The sequence below is a fragment of the Somniosus microcephalus genome, chromosome 27 (assembly GCF_052327205.1).
Source record: "Somniosus microcephalus isolate GS21.2 chromosome 27, FLI_Smic_1.0, whole genome shotgun sequence".
Taxonomy (NCBI): domain Eukaryota; kingdom Metazoa; phylum Chordata; class Chondrichthyes; order Squaliformes; family Somniosidae; genus Somniosus; species Somniosus microcephalus.
This window is the reverse complement of record NC_141013.1, coordinates 33,453,074-33,474,953: the sequence shown is the minus strand read 5'-3', so window position 1 is coordinate 33,474,953 and position 21,880 is coordinate 33,453,074. Positions and strand designations below refer to the sequence as shown.

The window sequence follows — 21,880 nt, the reverse complement described above, 5'->3', positions numbered from 1 at the left end:
TTGGGCAGCACCAGTGCATTCCTGACGGGAATGACCGGCGCCATTGAGCCAGAGAGAATATCAAAGGTGACTTCAAAATGTGTGACGCAAGTGAATCTGTTTTGATGGTGTAGTTTGAGGGGTGAATGTTGATCAGGACATTGGGAGGACTTCCTGCTCATCTTTGGGGAAAAACTGCCAAGGGGTCATTTATGTCCACCTGAATAAGCAAACGGTATCTCCAGTTTGTGTATTCTGACAATACCGCTGTCCCTCAGTACTGTACTGAAGTGCCAGTTAAGATTACGTGCTCAAGTCCTGGAGTGGGGCTTGAACAATGGATGGACACCGTAGGCCCACAATTTTCTGATGCACTCTAGCATCACGCAAACTACCTTGTGCTGCAATGGTTCGGGAAATCTATCGATTAAAATTTATATGCAAGATGGGGGATGGGGGAGTACAATGTAAATGGGGAGGTTTGGGGATGGGTTAGGTGAGCAAAGGGATTTAGGATACAGATACATGGGTCAACAAAATCTTGTAGACGCAAAAAGTGATCAGAAAATCGAATGGGTTGCTGGGTTTCACCGCGAGTTATAGAACAGAAAATCCGCTTAATCAGCAGCCTATTCCCTACCTTAAACATTCGCTCCCTCCACCACCAGCGCACCGTGGCTGCAGTGTGTACTATCTACAGGATGCACTGCAGCAACTCGCCAAGGCTTCTTCGACAGCACCTCCCAAACCGCGACATCCACCTAGAAGGACGAAGGAAGTAGGTGTATGGGAACACCACCACCTCCAGGTTCCCCTCCAAATCACACAGCAGCCTGACTTGGACATATATCGCTGTTCCTTCATTGTCACTGGGTCTAAATCCTGGAACTCCCTACCTAACAGGACTGTGGAAGTGCCTTCACCACACAGACTGCAGCGGTTCAAGAAGGCGGCTCACCACCACCTTCCCCAGGGCAACTAGAGATGGACAATAAATGCTGGCCTTGCTAATGACGCTTATATCCTGAGAATTAATTTTTAAAAATCAAGGAAGTGCTACTAAAGTTATGCAGCGGAGTGGTTAGTCTTTATTTGGAATAGAGTGTTCTGTTTGGCTGCCCCACCTTAAGGATATATTAGTCTTGATGAAAGACCAGACATGATTCATCAGCATGGTACCTGGGATGAGGGTCTGAACTATGATGAGGAACTTGGAAAACTCTGGAGATGAGGAGGTTATGAGGTGATCTGATCAAGATCAAATAATGAAGGAAATTGACAGGGCAGAGTCTTCCCTCTAATCGGGGGGGATCCAGAACAAGGGCATATAATTTAAAAAAATTGAGTTAAACCGTTTAAAAGCAACAACAAACAATAGTTGGTGTGACTGGTGGCAGATACTACCCCATACGGTCATAGATGCAAAATCGATTGAGATGTTTAAAAGGGAGATGTAAGGGTGTTAAGGGATGTGGGAAAAGGGGCAGGGAATTGAAGTTAAAAATATAGAACTGGAACAAATACAAAATGTTAGGCTTAATGGTCTCCTCTTGTTTCTGTTGAAAAGGGTTTAATGGTTCAAGAAGGGGTGCTAGATGACCTATAACCAGCAGAGAGAAAAAACTGTACAGGATGGAACTGTTCTCCCCAGAACTACCTTCCCCGCCTAACACCACCCCCCAAGAAAATCCCAACATGCTTCACAGAGGCTTGAGGGAAATGGGCGCCAAACCAAAGCAGAGATCAGATCAAATTAGAGCCAGGCCATTTAGGAGTGAAATCAGGAAGCACATTTTCCCCCACACACGGCAGTGGAAATCTGGAGCGCTCTTTTCCCCCAACAGACTGTGGATGTTGGGTTGACTTTAATGACCGACTCCTGTCCCTATGAGAGGTGACCAAGCGCTTCATTTAAAGCGGTGGATTTTAAGGAATGTCATTGAGGAGGAGAGGGAGGTGAGAAGCTTAGGGAGGGAATTCCACGTCCAGTAGGACCTGGATGACTGAAGATATTGGCCCGGATTTTCCAGTGGGTAATGACGGCGAAACTGTCAGTGTTCACCGTCGTTACCACTCTGAAACTGACCATAACTTCAGGATTTAGTGTGTGCGCATCTAAACGCGGAAATCATGAAGTGGCGGTCAGTCATTCACTGCTTGGGCACTAGCTGCGCTGTGGATCCCCCATAGCTGGCAATCAGTGTAATAAGAACATAAGAAATAGGAGCAGGAGTCGGCCATTTGGCCCTTCGAGCTTGCTCCACCATTCAATAAGATCATGGCTGATTTTCTACCTCATCTCTACTTTCCTGCCCAATCCCCATATCCCTTGATTCCCTTAATATTCAAAAATCTATCAATCTCTGTCTTGAATATACTCAATGACTGAGCCTCCACAGCCCTCTGGGGTAGAGAATTCCAAAGATTCACCACCCTCTGAGTGAAGAAATTTCTCCTCATCTCAGTCCTAAATGGCCGACCCCTTATTCTGAGACTGTGACCCCTGGTTCTAGACTCCCCAGCCAGGGGGAACATCCTCCCTGCATCTACCCTGTCAGGCCCTGTAAGAATTATGTATGTTTCAATGAGATCACCTCTCATTCTTCTAAACTCTAGAGAATATAGGCCTAGTCTACTCAATCTCTCCTCATAGGACAATCCCTCCATCCCAGGAACCAGTCTGGTGAACCTTCGTTGCACTCCCTCTATGGCAAGTATATCCTTCCGTAGGTAAGGAGACCAAAACTGTACACAATACTCCAGGTGTGGTCTCACCAGGGCCCTATATAATTGCAGTAATCAGTGGAACTGACAAAAACTTCTGGTTTTCCGCGGTAATATCGCTGTTAAATTCCCATTAAATGTTAAGCCTTGTTGGAATAGGTGTAACTGGGGCTTTAACAGCCTATTGACTGCTAAATAACTGGCCCTGAAAGACTAATTTTATATTTGTGGAATGTCGGATTTCCCCATTATCATCAAAATTACAATTTTAAAAAAATGTTAAAATTTGTTCATGATATTTCAGCTTCAGTGACTAGTGGGTTACCGCAGGGTTCGGTCCTAGGATCCCAGCTATTCACAAATATATTAATGGTCTAGACGAGGGAACTAGATGTAATATCTCCAAGTTTGCAGACGACACAAAGCTGGGTGGGCGTGTGTGCTGTGAGGAGGATGCCGAGAAACTCCAGTATGATTTGGACAGGTTGGGTCATTGGGCAGATGCATGGCAGATGCAGTATAATGTGGATAAATTCGAGGCTATCCACTTTGGTGGCAAAAACAAGAAGGCAGATTATTATCTGAACAGCAATAGATTGGGAGAAGGGGAAGTGCAACGAGACCTGGGTGTCCTTGTGCACCAATCGCTGAAGGTAAGCATACAGGTGCAGCAGGCGGTTAAGAAGGCAAATGGTATGTTGGCCTTCGTAGCGAGAGGGTTTGAGTACAGGAACATGGATGTCTTGCTGCAGTTGTACAGGGCCTTGGTGAGACCACACCTTGAGTATTGTGTGCAGTTTTGGTCTCCTTATCTGAGGAAGGATGTTCTCGCCATGGAGGGAGTGCAGCGAAGATTCACCAGACTGATACCTGGGATGGCAGGAATGACGTATGAGGAGAGATTGGGTCGATTGGGCTTATACTCGCTGGAGTTTAGAAGAATGAGAGGGGGCATAATCTTAGAATAAGGGGCTGCCCTTTCAAAACTGAGATGAGGAGACACTTCTTCACTCAGAGGGTAGTAAATCTATGGAATTTGCTGCCCCAAAGAGCTGTGGAAGCTGCAACATTAAATAAATTTAAATCAGAGATAGACAGTTTCCTAGCAGATAAGGGAATTAGGGGTTACGGGGAGAGGGCAGGGAAGTGGACGTGAGTCTAGATTCGGATCAGCCATGATCCTATTGAATGGCGGAGCAGGCCCGAGGGGCCGTATGGCCTACTCCTGCTCCTACTTCTTATGTTCTTATGAAGCTTATAAAATTCTAACAGGACTAGACAGACTAGATGCAGGAAGGATGTTCCTGATGGCGGGGGAGTCCAGAACCAGGGGTCACAGTCTAAAGATAAGAGGTAAGCCAATTAGGACAGAGATGAGGAGGAATTTCTTCACCCAGAGAGTGGTGAACCTGTGGAATTCTCTACCACAGAAGGCAGTTGAGGCCAATTCATTAAACATATTCAAGAAGGAGTTAGATATATTTCTTAAGGCTAAAGGGATCAAGGGATATGGGGAGAAGGCAGGGACAGGGTACTGAGTTTGGATGATCAGCCATGATCTCATTGAATGGCGGAGCAGGCTCGAGGGGCCAAATGGCCTACTCCTGTGTAAGGGGTTTTACTGTGTGGGTGTCTTGGGTTTGTTAGTTATGCTTCTGACTACCCCCTTTGAGCGGTTCGAATCGCTCACCCCTTTTGAGTTCTGACCACCGGACTTATTTGCAGGTAGCGATATAGAAAATGAGCAGACCAGTGGTTTGGTGCAAGGAAAAACCAAGATTTTATTACCAGAGAACGATTCTATACAAAGGATAATATGGATGCAGTACACTTACACGTAACAGGGATGGGAAATAAACGGCACATCGAGGGAAAATGACTAAAATGACAATTTTAGCAATCCCCTTAACTCCCACCCTCTAAACCTCGCTAGGCTATCTTATGAGGGGTCAGAATTCCATGCTCACCAGTCCGAGTCATTTAAACAGACGAGAATCTTGCTTCTTTGCCCTGCTGCCTTTCGATGCCACGGGGTTTCAATGCTGCACAGGGTACCGTCCAGGTGAAAATACCCCAGTAATAAAATAGTCTCTGGCAGGGTATTTCACCTCTCATGACGGGCTCTTCTTCGTAGGTCCTCTTCCTGGGGTGGTGACAGGCAGGGCGCGGGAGGCGAGGAGAGAGAGAGAGCATGGCTTCCTGAGGGGCTATAGTTATACTCCTCTCGGTAGCCCCTATCTCACGCGCTAAATCAGCTCATCCTTTGTCTGATTTGAGTGGGTTGGAATTGAACAAAAGGTGCCGATCTTGGCCCATCGACTTAGATGGCCGGTAATAGCTTCTAACGGTCCCATAACTGCTCTCCTTTGTTCAACAGATTCCTTCATGGGGCCAGCCTAACCTGGATGGCTCCGCAGATCGTTTGAGTAAACAAGCTTGATGGCCTGTAAACGGGGGCCTGAATGTAACTGAGTTTGCTCCCAATACATAAATGTAAAAGTTCTGTCTGGTTTCGTGATCTCGCAGACATCAAAAATACCCAAGCTGTTAGCTTGTCACAGAGTCCACAATTGGGACTTACAGTCACGAGGTTGACCGCAGCCATTTTGTGTGCCCCTGGATTTTTAAAATCAGTCCAACCAGGGTCTCTTTTAATTAAATAATCTTCGGCGGGGGGGAACTGCCTGAATTTTGTGAAACTTACACCTGCTCCTATCTTCTATGTATCTATGTTCTATGTTTCTACCTTATCCCCATGTGAAAGTCACAATCTTTATTTCGCTCTGTGTAATATTTCTTAAAAGTCCAGATAAAAGCTGCTTCTCATTTCCTGGTTTGCTGCCTGTGAGAATTCTTCAATGTGACTGGCTGCTCGGACAGCTTGTTGACATCACAGCAGCTCTTCGCTGGGAATTCCCATTCGAGCGCTGCAATCAATTGCACGTCGACAAAGGCAAACTTCTCAACCACAGAGATCGCTGTGGGCAGCTTTCTTCAAGGCCAGCAGCGAGGGCCTTTGCTTCGCCGTTGACCGCAAATTGCGGGCCATTAAATAGAGACCGATCCGCTAGCATGAACATCATGGACAGTGCAACCACAACCTTATCGCCTTCTGGTTGGCAAGGTTACGCTGGAAACATTGCATCCCTATGTTACGTCAGCTATTTCTCAATGGATTAAACTCTAGAACGCTGCTGAATGCAGTGCTGTTCAAATCTGGACAATGCCAGGCTCCGCTCTCAAAACTCTTCCAACTGCTTTTCTAGGACGTTGACTGAATGGCTAATTACAGCTGTCAAAAGGAATAAGGTTCTACCACAGCATCACTAAGATTGACCCAGAGGCTGTTTCAGCTACTCTGAATGCATTGTTGCCTTTATCTGGCACGATAAGGATATTCCAGTCATTGTAGGCGTAAATGAAGGCCAAAGTAGATAGTGGCAGCAGCTGTCAGAATTAAAGTGATCTCTGATGTTCTCGGCCTCCACACTTACCTCCAAACACATCAGTCTGTCTCTCGCTGATGGAGAGAAAGTGGTTTTTTTTGGTTGTTATAAAGCCATGAGGTTAGAGTGCCTCTTTGGGGAAGTAGAAGAGCAGATGTGTAAATCAAAGCATCTCTTTGCTTCACAATTACTAAATGACATCCGAGAAGTAATCTTTTTTTTTTCTTGAGAGGTTCATTGAAATGGTGTCTCGCGCACTTTCACACTGAAGCATGGTGCTGTATTGCAATGTACTGTTCCTCATTGTTTTTTTTTCTATTATTCATCTTCGGGATGTGGGCATCGCTGGCAAGGCCGGCATTTGTTGCTCACCCCTATCGGCCCTCTGAAGGTGGGTGGTGGGCCTTCCCCTTGAACCACTGTAGCCGGTTTGATACAACTGAGTGGCTTGCTCGGACACTTCAGAGGGCAGTTAAGAGTCAACCACGTTGGCGTGGGACTGAAGTCACGTATAGGCCAGAGCGGGGTCAGTTCAGCAGGCTGCCTTTCCTGAAGGACTTCTGTGAACCGGTTTGAGTTTTTTACGAAGTTCCCAATAGCTTCATGATCACTTTTAATGGTACCGGATTTTTTTTTCCTAAACTGAATTCAAATTCTCCAGCTGCCATGGTGGGATTGGAACTCATGTTCTCTGGATTATTAGTCCAGGCGAGGGATGACATAACCACTGCACTACCATACCAACTAAATGCAGCGACTTAATAGATTATCAAAAAATATTCTTTGGCACAAGCATAGTATTCCGATATAATTTGCAGAATCGCTGCTTTCTTTCAGTTAAAAATCTGACAAATACTGGAAAAAATATAAACATTTATGGTTAATTACTTCTTGAAATCCTTGTATTATTTCATCCTTTGAAATGAATTCGGCTTGAATTAGCCTGTGATCTGTACAGACCATGCTGTACAGGGTTGCTCTGACGAAAGGTCATCGACCTGAAACGTTAACTCTGTTTCTCTCTCCACAGATACTGCCTGACCTGCTGAGTATTTCCAGCATTTTCTGTTTTTATTTGTACAGGATTGCTGTTTTGTAGAGTTGACACAAGTTGTTTATAACAACAATGAGACAGCTCACTGAAAATACCATGGGGCAGATTTTGCAGTCGGCGGCGTAGCTATGGAGTACGCTGCCGGCATCCGAATAGAAGACGAACTTACCTGATGGGAACCCTCCTTCACGAGCTTGCTGTTCGACGCTGCGTACTGGAAGGCAGCGTAATGGCCCACGGATCCCAGGGACACAGCATGTGCAGGAGTGTACCCGGGATCACGTGGGTCTGGTGCTCCAATCATCATAGATCACCATCCCCATTCATAACTCAACTTCGTTAATTAGACATACGTTCATTTAAACGCTCACTACTAGACTTCCGGGATTTAAATGTGCATAAACATCTATGCAATACATTTTTGTAACATATGTTCTTTGTGTATGTTTAATTAACGAAGTTGAGTTCTGAATGGCGATGGTGAACTATTGATCAATTCAAACACCTCAAACGGTACACTCTGATCGCAGAGAATTAAATAGTCCAACTGCTGAGAACACCGCCTCTTTTTTAATAATGGTCATTTTGTGGATTGCAATTGGGGAAAAAATACAATCGCACTATTTCCTTCCTAGATAAGCAAATGATCCGAGGTGAAAGTGATGTTAAAACTTGCCGAATGATGCTTTGGATCTTTTGAGGTATCCCCTTACGCTGATGCAAACAGGCCCTGCGCCTGCTTGCATCAGCCGTAAAATTTTTGTATGTAATTGCTGGGCAGTTGGCCAATTAGCCCAGCTCTGCGGCAACAATGAGGATTTCCCCATTGGTGCAGATGATCTGTCAAGTTGTACTTAGGAAATCCCGAACTTGCGGTCCATTTCAAAGGTGGTATGACTGTGTACTCCGAGAGTGCACCGTCATATCCACTGCAAATTCTGGCCCAGTAATTCACATATTCTACACATGATGGCCACTGGTAGATCAATACGATAGAAAGTTTGACCTTTGCAATTCTCGAAAGCGAAGCTATTTTCTCTGGTGGGGGGATCCAGAACAAGAGGGCACAATCTTAAAATTGGAGCCAGGTCATTCAGGAGTGAAATCAGGAAGCACTTCTTCACACAAAAGGGTAGTGGAAATGTGGAATTCTCTCCCGCAAAAGGTTGTGGATTCTGGGGATCAATTGAAACTTTCAAGACTGAGATTGATAGATTTTGGTTGGCTAAAGGTATCAAGGGATACGGAGCAAAGGCGGGTAAATGGCGTTGAGATGCAGATCAACCATGGTTTAATTGAATGGTGGAACAGGCTCGAGGGGCTGAATGGCCCACCTTTGTCACTATGTTCTGCTATTAATGTTCTTTTACTGCCCTATTATCCCGACCTTGAACACACGATTATGGTCCACTGCTCTAAACATTCACATCAGAGACTTGCTGGAATGTGGAACTGCATTTATACTGCAGCCTGAGTCTTGGGGCAATGGCGTAACTGTGCTGGTCTTGTGCATTTACCTGTAGATAGCGCAGTATTTTCCCGTAAACTGGCTTCAGTTTGGCGTTCATTGTTACACACAGGCACAGACTGGCTGTGACAAGTTGGCTCGTGTGCATGCAGACCATGCTAACGCCATGATGTCCCTATCATATAAATATCAATACCACCCCATCATATAAATATCAATACCACTTACAAAATGTATCAGTCAAAATATATCCGTCGGCGTTTGCTGTCATTACTCCGTAAAACTGACAGCAACTCCTGGAGTCCGCACGTGCGCAGTTAAACGCGGAAATCTGGAAATTGCTGTCTGTGATACCCTGCTCCTCCACGGGGTGCGCTGTTGCCATCGTCACAGATGGAATGAATCAGAAATCACTGAATTGATGTGAACCTCAACTTTTTACGCACTATTCTCACTGTAAAAACCCTTGAAGTTAAACCTTGTTGAATGAGGTGTAACTGGATTTTCAAAGCTGTATTAAATCATAATTACTGCTGAACAACCTCTCTGGCCCTGAAAAACTAATTTTATATTGTGGAGTCTCATTTCCTCCATTCCATGATAAAAAAAAAATTTTTATTTTTATTTTATTTTTTAAAGTTTGTTTATGATATTTCAGCTCCTACCTTAATCCCATGAGTATGTCCCAATCTTTATTTTGCTTTCTGTAAAATCATTAAAAAGTCAATGATAAAATGTGCTTTTTACTTCCTGGTTTGCTGCCTGTGAGAATTCTTCAATGTGATTGGCTGCTTAGGCTGCTTGATCACATCACTGTTGCTGGATGCCACAGCTCTCCTGTAGATGGCGCCAGATGAAAAGTCACGTTGGAAAATCGACGCCACAGAGGCAGCCAAATCTTTGTGAGCAGCTTTACTTCGAGGTCAGCGGCGAGCGCCTTCACATCGCCGCTGACTGCAAAATCCGGGCCTATATTTTTACAAGGAGTATATTGTAGAAAGACCAGCTGCATTCTTATAAAGCGGGCAATTTGTATCGATGGAGCTCAGCGTCCTTATGGTATACATCCTATCATGTAACTGCATTAGTTCAGAGTTCCATCGATACAATTTGCCCACTTTTTAAAAAAGATGCGACCGCTGCTGACGAAATCAAGTAGTGGTGCCTGCGCATTTCCTGTGGTTTTTTTTTTGTTTGTTCTCACCGGACCTCCCACAGATTAGTGAGAGAGAAAGGTGAGGGGGTGGAAATTTCAGCTATTGTGAGGTCTGTAATGTGACTTTGAAGGTGATGTTAGGATGTTGTCAGCTTGTGAGAGTTTCATTGTACTCTCCCGGAGTGTGTTTATCGCTATCCGGTCCTTTGACTGCTGTGGTTCGATCACACGGCTGGTGAACAGAATGCAGGTGCAGGATGTTAGGATTTAATCGGCCGGGAAAAGGATCGTTGAGAAAGAGAATAGAGACTGATGTAAGAAAACTACTAGGAACTTGGTCTAAGTATTAAACAAGGCTTTAATCAACTGTTTTTCAACATGGAGATCTAGTTGAGTCTTTCACTAGTTCCTGTTAAAGAATGTCCTGAGCAAGCTGGGCCCATGCCCGAGTATTTATACTCTCCCTAGACAGCGCCACCAGCAGGCCACCCAGTATTATTTCATAAGTCATTTCCACATGAATGACAAGATTCATGTCAGAGATGGAGCGGAGAGATAGAGTGAGGAGGCGCTAGACAAAGAGAGTGTGGAGGAAAACGAGAGGGAGGGCGGAGAAGAACGCGAGACGAGAGAGAGAGTGGTAGCGGTGTGATTAATTCATCAGTATGAACTGCTAAACCTTCCAGTACAATTTAACGAAAAAATGTAACTTGAAGGTGATATTAGGACGTTGTCAGGTTGTGAGAGTTTTATTGTACTCTCGCCGAGTGTGCTTCTCGCTATCGGTTCCCCTGTCTGGTGTGGTGAATGTTACTTTTTCTTATTTGGGACCTGACATTTGTGCTCAGAATGCTTCTGCGCAGCTTCCAGTTCATTGGCAGCAGTCACTCCGATAACATAATTGTCACAATAAAAAAGCACAATGTTCCCCCAGATCTCTATAGTATTTACAATAGCGAAATACTGCGGATGCTGGAAATCTAAAATAACAGCAGAAAATGCTGGAAACACTCGAAGTCAGACAGCATCCTGGAGAGAGAGAAACAGAGTTAACGTTTCAGGTCGATGACGAAGGGTCACAGACCTGAAACATTAACTCTGTTTCTCCACGGATGCTGCCTGACCTGCTGAGTGTTTCCAGCATTTTCTGCTGTTATTTCTCTCTCATATTTCTTTATCAATAATCCACTTAGTATCTCATTGTCAATCCTTTACTTCTCTCAGTTTGTTGAATTGCAGTTGGCACTGATGAAAAATGCTTATCTTGATGTCCTTCATCCGACTAAACCAAACATTTTATCTTTCAGGAGGATCTGAGTGAAAGTACTGACCTAGATTCTTCGCAAAGTTCACAGCTCTTCGATGAACAGGTAAAATGTGTTTGCGATTAAGACTTTAATTGGTCAAGAACTGAAGGTCTCCTTAGCGCTGAGCTGACTGAGAGCGATGTTATTTGTTCAAATTGTTATCGCGGTCGTGTCACATTCCCCTCTGCACTATTTTAATAGTTTAAATGAGTTAATACTTCTGTTAAATTGTAGAATTTGACGTGGTTATAACAATTTCTAAGCTTTTGTGAGGGGACTGAGTCTTTAGAAGCTAAATCAATTTTTAGGTTTAAAAAATCTACTTGATCTTTATGGAGTTGCTCATAGACAAACATATTAAACAAAAATATCCATTACTCTTTGTTTTCTTTGCTTTCCATAATAATTGACTTAAAATATTTTCTTCAGTAATATTTGCATTGTAACGCTCAGTTTAATTTTCTACTGAAACTAATTGTTCTTCTGTATAAAGTTTAATTCTACATTTTAAATCTGTGCTGTTAACTAATTTATTGATATTAGCTTATCTCTGGTCTTTCAAATAATCAGGATCGAGTGCAAACCAATCTGGTGGGTATATCGTGTTTAACTGGAGTTTAAGACGGAATATAACACACTAATTATACAGCAAAAGTATACGACCGTGACAAACAGCTGGTACCGGTCCCGATCGGACAGACGGCTGACGTGCACGAACAGCTCTTCGGCTTACGGCCTTTCTCCCTCTCTTCTAGAATCGCCAAGAGTGTTAAACTAGGGTGAGCTTGGGTCCACGCTCGGAAGAGTGTTCGACCATTGCTCACTCTCGGAAGCTCTCCGCTTCACCGCCTGCGCTAAGGGCTTTTCAGGCCTTGCTTTTAATCCCTTTTTAGGGATGGGCCTGATGGACAATATGGACAGGACCATTTAACCTGTAAGGGTTCTTCTTAAACCAAGGTGCCCAATGGCATGTTGAGTTCTTTGTCTTAACTTTCAGATGAAAGCCCTCCCCTAAGGGGTCTCATGCTCTTCTCGCATGTCTTTCCTGTTTATACATTCTGAAGGCCCATCCATCTGAATTCCTCTTATCGCTCCCGTCCTTGTCCTTATCCTTCCAAGTTTGGAGTCAGACATGCCATCCTCGGCCTTCAGATGCTGGTAGCTGCTTGTTATCAGTTATTTATGTTCACGCTGTTCGTGTAGCTTTAGCTTTGCAAAACTAACTATTTCATTCCATTATCAGACTATTGTACCAACTTTAAATTCCCAAAGATATCCTCTATTCTATTCTCACCCACTGGCTAACTAACACATTTTGAAGCAACTTTGTAAAGTCAAAATCCTAACTTAGCATTATAATATGGTTATTAGCAGTAATGGAAGAAAAATAGGCATTGGGCCTTAGTTGGTCAAATTAAAGGTGCAAAGCACAAAGTTGAAATCCTAACTTACAAACAGCAGATAGCTAGCCTGGGAAGCAAGGTCATATATGACTTGTCACGGTGCAGAATGTTATAACATCTGCAGGGAACCAAAAACATAAGCAAGTTCTAAGCATCCATCCAGCTATTCTAATACTAGTCTGAAGAGACACTTTTGTCTCAAGTTCTAATACAATCATCTAAACACAGTATTATTCGTGTCACAATTTTATTCACATAACCATATACATTTTAGATACCCCTAGTCTCTAACAGTGCATACCCATTTAAATTATCTACTTACCCTTTAACAGCACACATTGTGATCAGGTCCCTTTCAGTGTTTCAGTAGAGCAGCCAATTTAGTCATTACCTTTTTATTAGGAAAAATGAATGGTGGGAAGGGACTGAATGTGTGAATTCCAGGGTTTGCCTGCGATAGGAGAGAGGGAAGGGACAGAATGGTATAGTCTAAGGCCTGCCCAGGATGGGAGTGAGAGAAGGGACTGAGCACATAAGTATGTGTCTTGGGGTTGAGAGGGAGGGAAGAGAGGCAGCAGTGAAGCTTTGGGGGCCTGGTATGACTGAGGTGAGGGCTGGGAGGCAGGGCATAGTTGGGTTACGTTCTAGCGTGGATACGGTCTTCGACGGAAAACGGGCGATAGCGAATCCACAGCTCATTTTTATAACCCGCCCGATTTTCTTGTCCATTGAAATTGGGCGGGTTGTAAAATGCGTTGCCGATTCGCTATTGCCCATTTTGTGTTGCCACTGAAGACCAATTTAACCCCCGGAACAATTAGGCTTCATGGCCCCTCTTAGCAGCAGAATAATACATTGTATGTCTCATGCATGCTGTTGCCTTTATAAATGAACTTATCCTCCAACTTAACGAACAGTGCCCTAGGAGAACCAACAAATGTCTAAATGTTATTGCTAGGGGTATGTAGTGGGGTGGATGGGAACTGGTCACGACAGGTGCCCGTCAAAGAAATTTGATGTAATCTGATTGGGAAGAAATTTGTTCTTGGGGGGGTTTGGGCAGAACGGTTTTGTGCAATAGAAAGAAAGAACTTGCATTTGCATACAATGGAAGAAATAATGAAAGTGAAAAATAACCAATTAGAAAGTGGAACAACATGGAGAGTACTTAACCAATGAGAGAGAGGAAGATTAGCAACACAGTCACTACGCTCACAATGGCCATGACACAGGCACTGCTACAGATTCTTAAGTACATAGGAGCTGAAATTGTGCAGGTGTTCTGGCGGACCCCTGCCCCAACTCCAGTGGGAGTCTGGCAGAGCAGCTGCAAACTCCACCGAGACCGGGGTTCTGGCCTTGGGCTGGAGCTCCTGCAGGGCCTAGTAAAAGTGGAACTTCTGTCTCCATCTCACTTGGGTACCTGCATCAGAGGGGGCAGGACCTCCCAACATTGCGGGACCCTGCGCCCTGGGCCTACAGAGGATCCATTGTAAACGGAGGCTGGTGTGCTGTGGGAGAAGAGATGTACCAGCCTCCGTTTCAGTGCAAGTGAGTCCCAGTGAAATGGGTGGGTTGGGCGGGTGGGTGTAAGGAAGGATCCAGGCCTTGATCCAAGCTTGGATTCTGGAAGATGAAGGAGATTTAAAACAAAAACACAAGGACAAACCCCTGGGAGAGGAGGCCCAGCATCCCACTCACTCACTTGGCGACTTGTGCCACACCACTCATTTCCCCTCCCCCCCCCCAGCACTTTTCATGGCCCTGCCCCCCTGATGCTGTAAACGTGGAACAGGCATAGGCCATTCAGCCCCTCGAGCCTGCTCCGCCCTTCAGTTAGCTCATGGATGACCTGTCAACAGCCGCAAGCGGGCGCATGACTGCACATATGCCGTGTGTGCTCGTCCATGCATTTCCGGGGCGATATTGCCCGGTACACATTGAGTATTGTGGAGCAGAAAGAGAATGAACAGCAGAGCGCCAGAATGGTGTTCCTTTTTTATATAATGATGCAAGCTGCTGCTGTGCTGCCACAGCCAGCGGGTTCAGGGTAATCCAGGCCCAGGAATATTCAAAACTATCAAGGAAATACAGAGGCCAAACCGCACGGCTATAAACGACTGCTGGTGTAACTGGCAGGCGGGTGTGTTGAGCATTGTACGTTTTTCCACAAGTGAGGCTTTCGGGATAACTCACAAGTGACAGGTGGTTTAGGAACATTCTCGAGCCTGAAGTTGTTGGCTGTGTCACACAGCTGTTGGTACTGGCCAGCAGTCTGACAACCTGTATATATGCGCTAAGCATTGAACAGAAAAATAGTCATTAATATTTGCCAGTGATCCTTTGCATTTCCAGTGGCAGCATCATTGCCTCATTTACAAGGGGATTGACAGGGTAGATGCTGAGAGGCTGTTTCTCCTGGCTGGAGTGTCTTGAACTAGGGGGCATAGTCTCAGGATAAGGGGTCGGCCATTTCAGACCGAGATGAGGAGGGATTTCTTCACTCAGAGGGTTGTGAATCTTTGTAATTCTCTGCCCCAGAGGGCTGTGAATGCTCAGTCATTGAGTATATTCAAGGCTGAGATTGATAGATTTTTGGACTCTAGGGGAATCAAAGGATATGAAGATCGAGCAGGAAAGTGGAGTTGAGGTCGATGATCAGCCATGACCTTATTGAATGGTGGAGCAGGCTCGAGGGGCCATATGGCCTACTCCTGCTCTTATTTCTTATGTTCTAATACAGCATTGCTGCCAAAGTCAGATTTTCCACCAGTGGTGTCAATGTAATATAAATGAAGTACTTGTGGGCCTCCCCTCCCTTGCCTCTTGTTGCCTCCCCTCACCTCGTGTCTCCTCCCATTGCCTCATGTCGCCCTCCTTGCCTCGTCATGCCCCCTTGCCCCCCCAGCCTCGCATCGCTCCCCTTCACTCCTCGTGTCAACCCCCCACCCTTGCTTCACCTCATGTCACCTTGCCTTGACTCGCCTCGCCTCTCTTCATCTCTCATGTTCTGTCGCCTCATGTCAACGAACTCCACATCGCCCCGCCTTGTATCTCCTTGCTTTATGTTGCCTCACCTTGTCACCTCTCATTGTGTAACCGCACCACCCCTCATGTCACCTCACCTTGCCTCACCATTTAACTGTTGGACCCCTGCTGCGAATAAATGACAGCAAAATGTACATTTCTTGTTCCTGGCTCTTTGAGAATTGCATCAGATGCTGAGATTTCCATTAGAGACGTCTCTACAAAATATTAATTGAATCCCAGTCATATCTCACTTGCATCTACAGCTCTCAGCTACTCTATCGTGCTTGTGGAAGCACATAACTGCCCACACCAGGGTTACGATGCGTCCTTTAACAAAGGCTCTGAAGCAGATCATTGTTTCAGATACAAATCCCCCGTTAGAGCTGTAAGCCAAGTTTCTAATTACTCACAGTAATTGTACCTTTTATACAACATTTTATCTGATCCTTTTGTGATGGAAAGCAAAGATGAGCTGAAATGTTGATGTATTGGACAGCTCTGAAGATTCCCACCTCTTAAAGAATGACTTTCACCTTGAGGAAACTGGGGTTTTGAAAGAATCGCAATGTCCTGATATGCTCTGCCATTACAAATGCCTTCATAAAATAAAGTGGTACATATAGTAAAATATAGTATAACGCATAGTTGTGGCTGGCTTTTGTTCTTCTCACAGCTTCTTGTACCATGTTTAGGATTCTATCAGGGTTTTAGGATTATCGTTGCATTTTCAGTTTCTCTGTTCTGACAACATGACTGAACTGGAACAAATTCTGTGTCCTGACTTCTATAACTCGGTAGTTTCTCTCCCATTGTTTCCTCAGTCTTCACCAGGCTCATCTCCTTCAGCGATTCCCCTCCTGCTCCCTCGATCCCCTTCCTTACCTAACTCCTAACTCAAAGGTCTTTCCGTCACCCAGTGCTCAGTGACATTGTTAGTGACTCCCTTTACATAAGCATAATTTCCCTTCCTTTCAAAATCCCGTCTTCACCCACTCCTTCATCAAGTTTACGTTTAACTCCTGCGTCCTCTCCAGTTACCACCTGATCTTTGAATTCTTTGTTCCTACGTTGCTCTGTGCTCACCGCTCTCTCAATTCTCTGTTTGAACACGGGCCCAGCTTCCGCCCTGTCTGCAGCATGAGATTGCCCTTGTCAAAGTCACCAATGACGTAAGAACAGGAGGAGGCCATTCAGGCCAAGGCTTCTTCGGCAACACCTCCCAAACCCGCGACCTCTACCACCTAGAAGGACAAGGGCAGCAGGTGAATGGGAACACCACCACCTCCAAGTTCCCCTCCAAGTCACACATCATCCTGACTTGGAAGTATATCGCCGCTCCTTCATCGTCGCTGGGTCAAAATCCTGGAACTCCCTACCAGCTCTGTGGGAGTACCTTCACCACACGGACTGCAGTAGTTCAAGAAGGTGGCTCAGCGCCACCTTCTCAAGGGCAATTAGGGATGGGCAATAAATGCTGGCCCTGCCAGCAACGCCCACATCCCATGAACAAATTAAAAAAAAAGGCCCTTGAGCCTGTTCCACCATTCAATTAGATCATGACTGATCTGTTTCTTAACTCCATTTAACTGCTTTGGTTTCATACCTCTTAATACCCTTACCAAACAAAACTTTATCAATCTCCGTCTTGAATTTTTCAATTGACTCCCAGCCTCAACAACCTTTTTGGGGGAGAGTGTTCCATATTTCCATTACCTTTTGTGTGAAGAAGTGCTTCCTGACATCACCCCGAACGACCTGGCTCTAATTTTAAGGTTATTCCCCCTTGTTCTGGGTTCCCCCACCAGAGGAAATAGCTTCTCTCTAGCTACCCCATCAACTCCGTTGGAACGGAGATTATGATGCGATATCCATCCTTGTCCTTCTTAACCCCTTCGGGTTGTTCAGTATGGCCAGTCTGCCCCTCCTCCTCCACTGTCTCTCCTCAGTGGTCCAACTCAGTCCAACCGCCTTTGCATGGTTCCACTCCTACCTGTCCCAACATAGCTATCACTTCAGTAGCTTCTCCTCCTAGCCCTGCTCTGCAATCCTCCTGTCGGAAAAAAGGGGTCACGGAGGCTGCTGTGCCTCCGAATGATCTCAAATGAAATATAATGTTAGAAACATGCAGCCTGAGATGAACTGTTTTCAAAATACGATGACAATATCCACTATATGATGCCAACTTGGAGATCCAGCATCTGTTTACTCGACCGAGAATACCCGCAACTAAATTGTGTGATGTTTGAGCCCATACAGTACTTGGGCACGTGCTGTGATTTGAATGCGCATGGCCTCGGTCAGAATCCAATGTTTCAGTTGTGTGGAATGCATGGAAATGCACACTTGACAGTTGTTGTTTACATCCGTTAAGGCAGCACGGTGGCATAGTGGTTAGCACTGTTGCCTCACAGCGCCAGGGACCCGGGTTCGAATCCAGCCTCGGGCGACTGTCTGTGTGGAGTTTGCACATTCTCCCCGTGTTTGCGTGGGTTTACTCCGGGTGCTCCGGTTTCCTCCCACAGTCCAAAGATGTGCGGGTTAGGTTGATTGGCTATGATAAATTGACCCTTAGTGTTAGGGGGATTAAATACGTGGGGTTACGGGGATAGGGTGGGATATGTGTTGGTGTAGGGGTTACGGGGATCGGGTGGGATATGTGTCGGTGCAGGCTCGATGGGCCGAAATGGCCTCTATCTGCACTGTGTGGTTTCTGTGATTTCTGTGATTTCTGTAAATGTACTCGACCATTGATTGTTGTGTTGTGCGGAACTCGCCTCTTCTACCCCACTTTAATTAAACACGCGATCCAGGGATGAGCTTGTCACCTTGGTAATCCGAGCCATTGTGCCATTTTAAAATTATGAAACAAATGGAATCCATTTGAACCTATAATGTCAGAACTTGACAATACACACAGGTCTGACAGGACAAATTTTAAAAAAATCATGTATTTGTGATGCAGTTGTTTTTATTCCAGGCCTTCGAACAACAAGAAGGGAAAAGTAGAGATCCATCGCCATGCAGCATCCCCTCATACCTTTTGACAATTCAACTGAAGGAAGGGCGGAATCTGGTAATCCGGGATCGCTGTGGTAAGCCATTTTTTTAACCCGTTTTTTTACCTTACTATAATGGACTGTGTTATCAGATTCAACGTGCAATTATTATAAAGAAACTCACCAAATACTTTGAATGTGAATGTACTGTCTCTGTGGCCTCCTCTTCTCGTTACACAGGCATTATGCAGGAGCAGGTTTCATTTTAGAGTACTAGCTGGAAAAGAAATAAGTTGGATAACTTACTCATGAGTCGCCTTACTTGGAGAACAACTGTGGGAATAGAAAGTGTAGATACAGGAAACTTTCGATTTACCGGCACCTAAATAACCGGAAATCTCGGTTAACTGGCAAAATGCAGGAGTAGGTTCAGGTAAGTTTTACTTCATATTCTACTTGCCTTCCTCCATCTGTTGCTGTGCAAGGGTGTGGCTGCAGCTGTTGCTAAGCTACAGAGACGCTTGGAACTTGTGGCCATTGTTCTGAACCTGTTGCTAAGCAACAGGGTTTGTTGCTTTATACGGAGCTCTCAGCTCTCCGTATCTTTTACTATAGCTTTCGGTTATCTGGAATTTTTGATGAACCGGCACCACATCGGTCCCGTCGGTGCCGGATAAAAAATAGTTTCCTGTAGCTGGGGAACTGAGCTTGGAGCAATTCTCAGGATGAAGGGAAGAATGCGGCTGTGGATTTATTGGGGAGAAACAGCTAGATGTTTAAGTGGAGTGAGGAACTGGGAGGTAGGATAGTGAAGAGAGGAGGTTGTAGTCACGGTTTGAGGCGCATTGGGAAGGCAGCTTGAAAAAATAATGAATGGGGGTTTGAGCCATTTCCGACAGCTCGCGTGTGTTCCTCACTGTGTCCTTTTCTGCAGCTGTGTCTGAAATCTCCCCATCTAATGGACTATAAATTCAGTTAGTATTGTTTTGTCTGTTCTTGATTGAATGCCCATAACTGCTGGCTGGTCTGGCCCTGGAGCGGGAGGAGGTGGATTGAAGGGACTGTGTACACCAGAAGCAATGCCTTCCCGCTGGGCAATATGGTGACATTGAAAAAGAAAGATGTGTGAGCTGAGGATTTGGGGTGGGGGGGGGGGGGAAAGTAAAAGTTCAGCACTGGCAAAGAAACCCACCTGGAATGGGAAAGTTGAAAGCATCTTTGAATGTATCTACAAGTACCTCATCTCTGTGACTCTCAGAATTGAAACTTTATATATTTCCTTCCTGTCACATTGATAGAACGGATTCTTTTACCCTCAGTCTGGTTCAGCAATCACTGAGTCGAATACAACCGGAGAGTTCAAACGATTTATTATCCGCGGAGTCTTACTCTGATATATCGGCACCGACTCCTGCAAGAGTCTGACGAATCCAACAGAGTAAGCAATTTTTCATACAGCGTGCTACATTATTATACCTGCATTGAGAAAGCATTAACACATCGTACATTCTGCACCAATCCTGAGCTGTGCACGTATACTTTTAATTTGATTTCCTGGCCTGGCAGTACGGGCTGGGCAAGCTACATTTTACTGAATGGGTTACAGCTAAGTAAACATCACGGTAATGCGTTTGCGATCATGGTACTGCGTTTACGATCACCTATTGTCTGTATAACTTCTGCACGCCGCCCTACATTGTTCCTTATCAGCAAGGTGTAACATCGTGGGCGTCAGCCACATTAGCAGCTAAAGATCAGGTTAGCCTTTTTATTTTACTTCTTTGCTGCCTTTACAGTTTCTCGTTTCTTTTTCATTGACCTTGGTATTCTCATTCCCTCCTTTTATCATTCTATGATAACCAACCGTTATTCGGTTACGTTTATCCTATTTAGTCGATCAAATTCTTCATTATCATCGTACTTTACTTCCTTCATTTCACATTCATTGGTCTGTCTTACTATTAACATCTTCGGGCCACCTATTTTCTCCAAAGCTAACTGCATTCTTCCTAACACACATTTCATGATTGCTAGTCCAACAAAAATACAGACGATTGCAACTACTAGGTACATAGCCATATTTATCAACCAGTCATACCATCCTCCAAATCCCCAGTTTCCCCAGTTACTTGCTCCCTTCATATCATCCATTTGTTCCCTTATCTTTGTGATAAAGCGGGTGATGTTCTCTGTCTGGTCTCGGACTCCCATAAGGCATTTACCTTTTACTATTGCACAGACACCACCTTCTCGGGCCAGCAGGTAGTCTAGGGCATATCTGTTCTGCATAGTGAATAACCTGAGTTCCGACAATTCTTTAGTGACTGCGTCGAGGGCCCCCATGGTAGCATTACCCAGGATGGTGAGGCCACAGATAAGGTAGTTCCGGTTATTGGCGGCCAAATAGGCTCCAGTGTAGCCTATAGAGAACAGGCCAGCAAATCCATATCCTACAGAGGTTCCGTGTCCTCCTAGGGATTCAGGATCTTTCCACTTGGAGCAAAACTCTTTCGAGGCTGCCCTGGCTACTATTCTTCGGTGGGATGTCCATTGGGAGGGGCAAGGTACTGTGGTAGGGGTTAAGGTAGCGATGGCTACAGTCCGGGGGGCGGTATCTATTACCATGAAATTAGTGGCTTTTCCTTGGCCCAAGGAAAAGTAGCCTGGTTTGGTATATATCACGGATATGTGTTTCTGCCTTGTGCTTAAATGGCTCGGGGGAAGGAAATAGTAAAAACCTCGGATCTCAAGAGTATCAGCAGGCTGGGTATTAGCTATTTTTACGAGCATAAAGGTTTCCCCCCCCTACCTTCAGAGTTGTCCCATCCCCTTCTCCACATAAAACTTGTACTCCTTCGGTTATCGACACACACACAGATTGCTCACATGTGCAGCTACCGGTGTCAGGTCCTATCGTACACCGATGGTGGAGGCAGCGTGTCACCAGGCAGGTGTAATTCTGTTTAACCCATACTGACCTACAACCATAACCTGTCCCATTCCAACAATTCTCATAACCACCAGGGTTCCTGCTTAGTTTCAGGCATTTGGCGGGCGGGGTTAAGGTATAGGGTAAGGTTTTATTGGTTGTGGGAGGGGGGAGGTGAGTATCTAAAAGAAAGTCCGGGGGAACAATAACCGGGGTTGGGGCAAACACCCCCTCAACAGATATCAGGGGCGGATAACAAACAATTGACTCTGGTGAGTATAGGGCTGCGTGAGTCTGGAGGAATAGATTGCCTGTCGGGGTTTCTTCAGGGAAAGTGTGTTGGAGATCTCGTTTACGTCTCTTTGTGAGGGTACCTTCTACCCTAAAA

General features: G+C 45.2%; 1 protein-coding gene across 3 annotated transcripts in view; it reads left to right on the top strand.

The window, feature by feature from the left end:
* LOC147100112 (multiple C2 and transmembrane domain-containing protein 2-like) overlaps window positions 1-21,880 on the top strand; it is a 538,576-nt gene that overhangs the window by 162,415 nt on the left and 354,281 nt on the right. For all 3 annotated transcript variants that reach the window (XM_085968827.1, XM_085968825.1, XM_085968826.1), the window contains exons 3-4: window positions 11,135-11,197; window positions 18,545-18,659. In XM_085968827.1, the coding sequence (XP_085824953.1) occupies window positions 11,135-11,197; window positions 18,545-18,659 (178 nt within the window). The remainder of the gene's footprint in view (window positions 1-11,134; window positions 11,198-18,544; window positions 18,660-21,880) is intronic.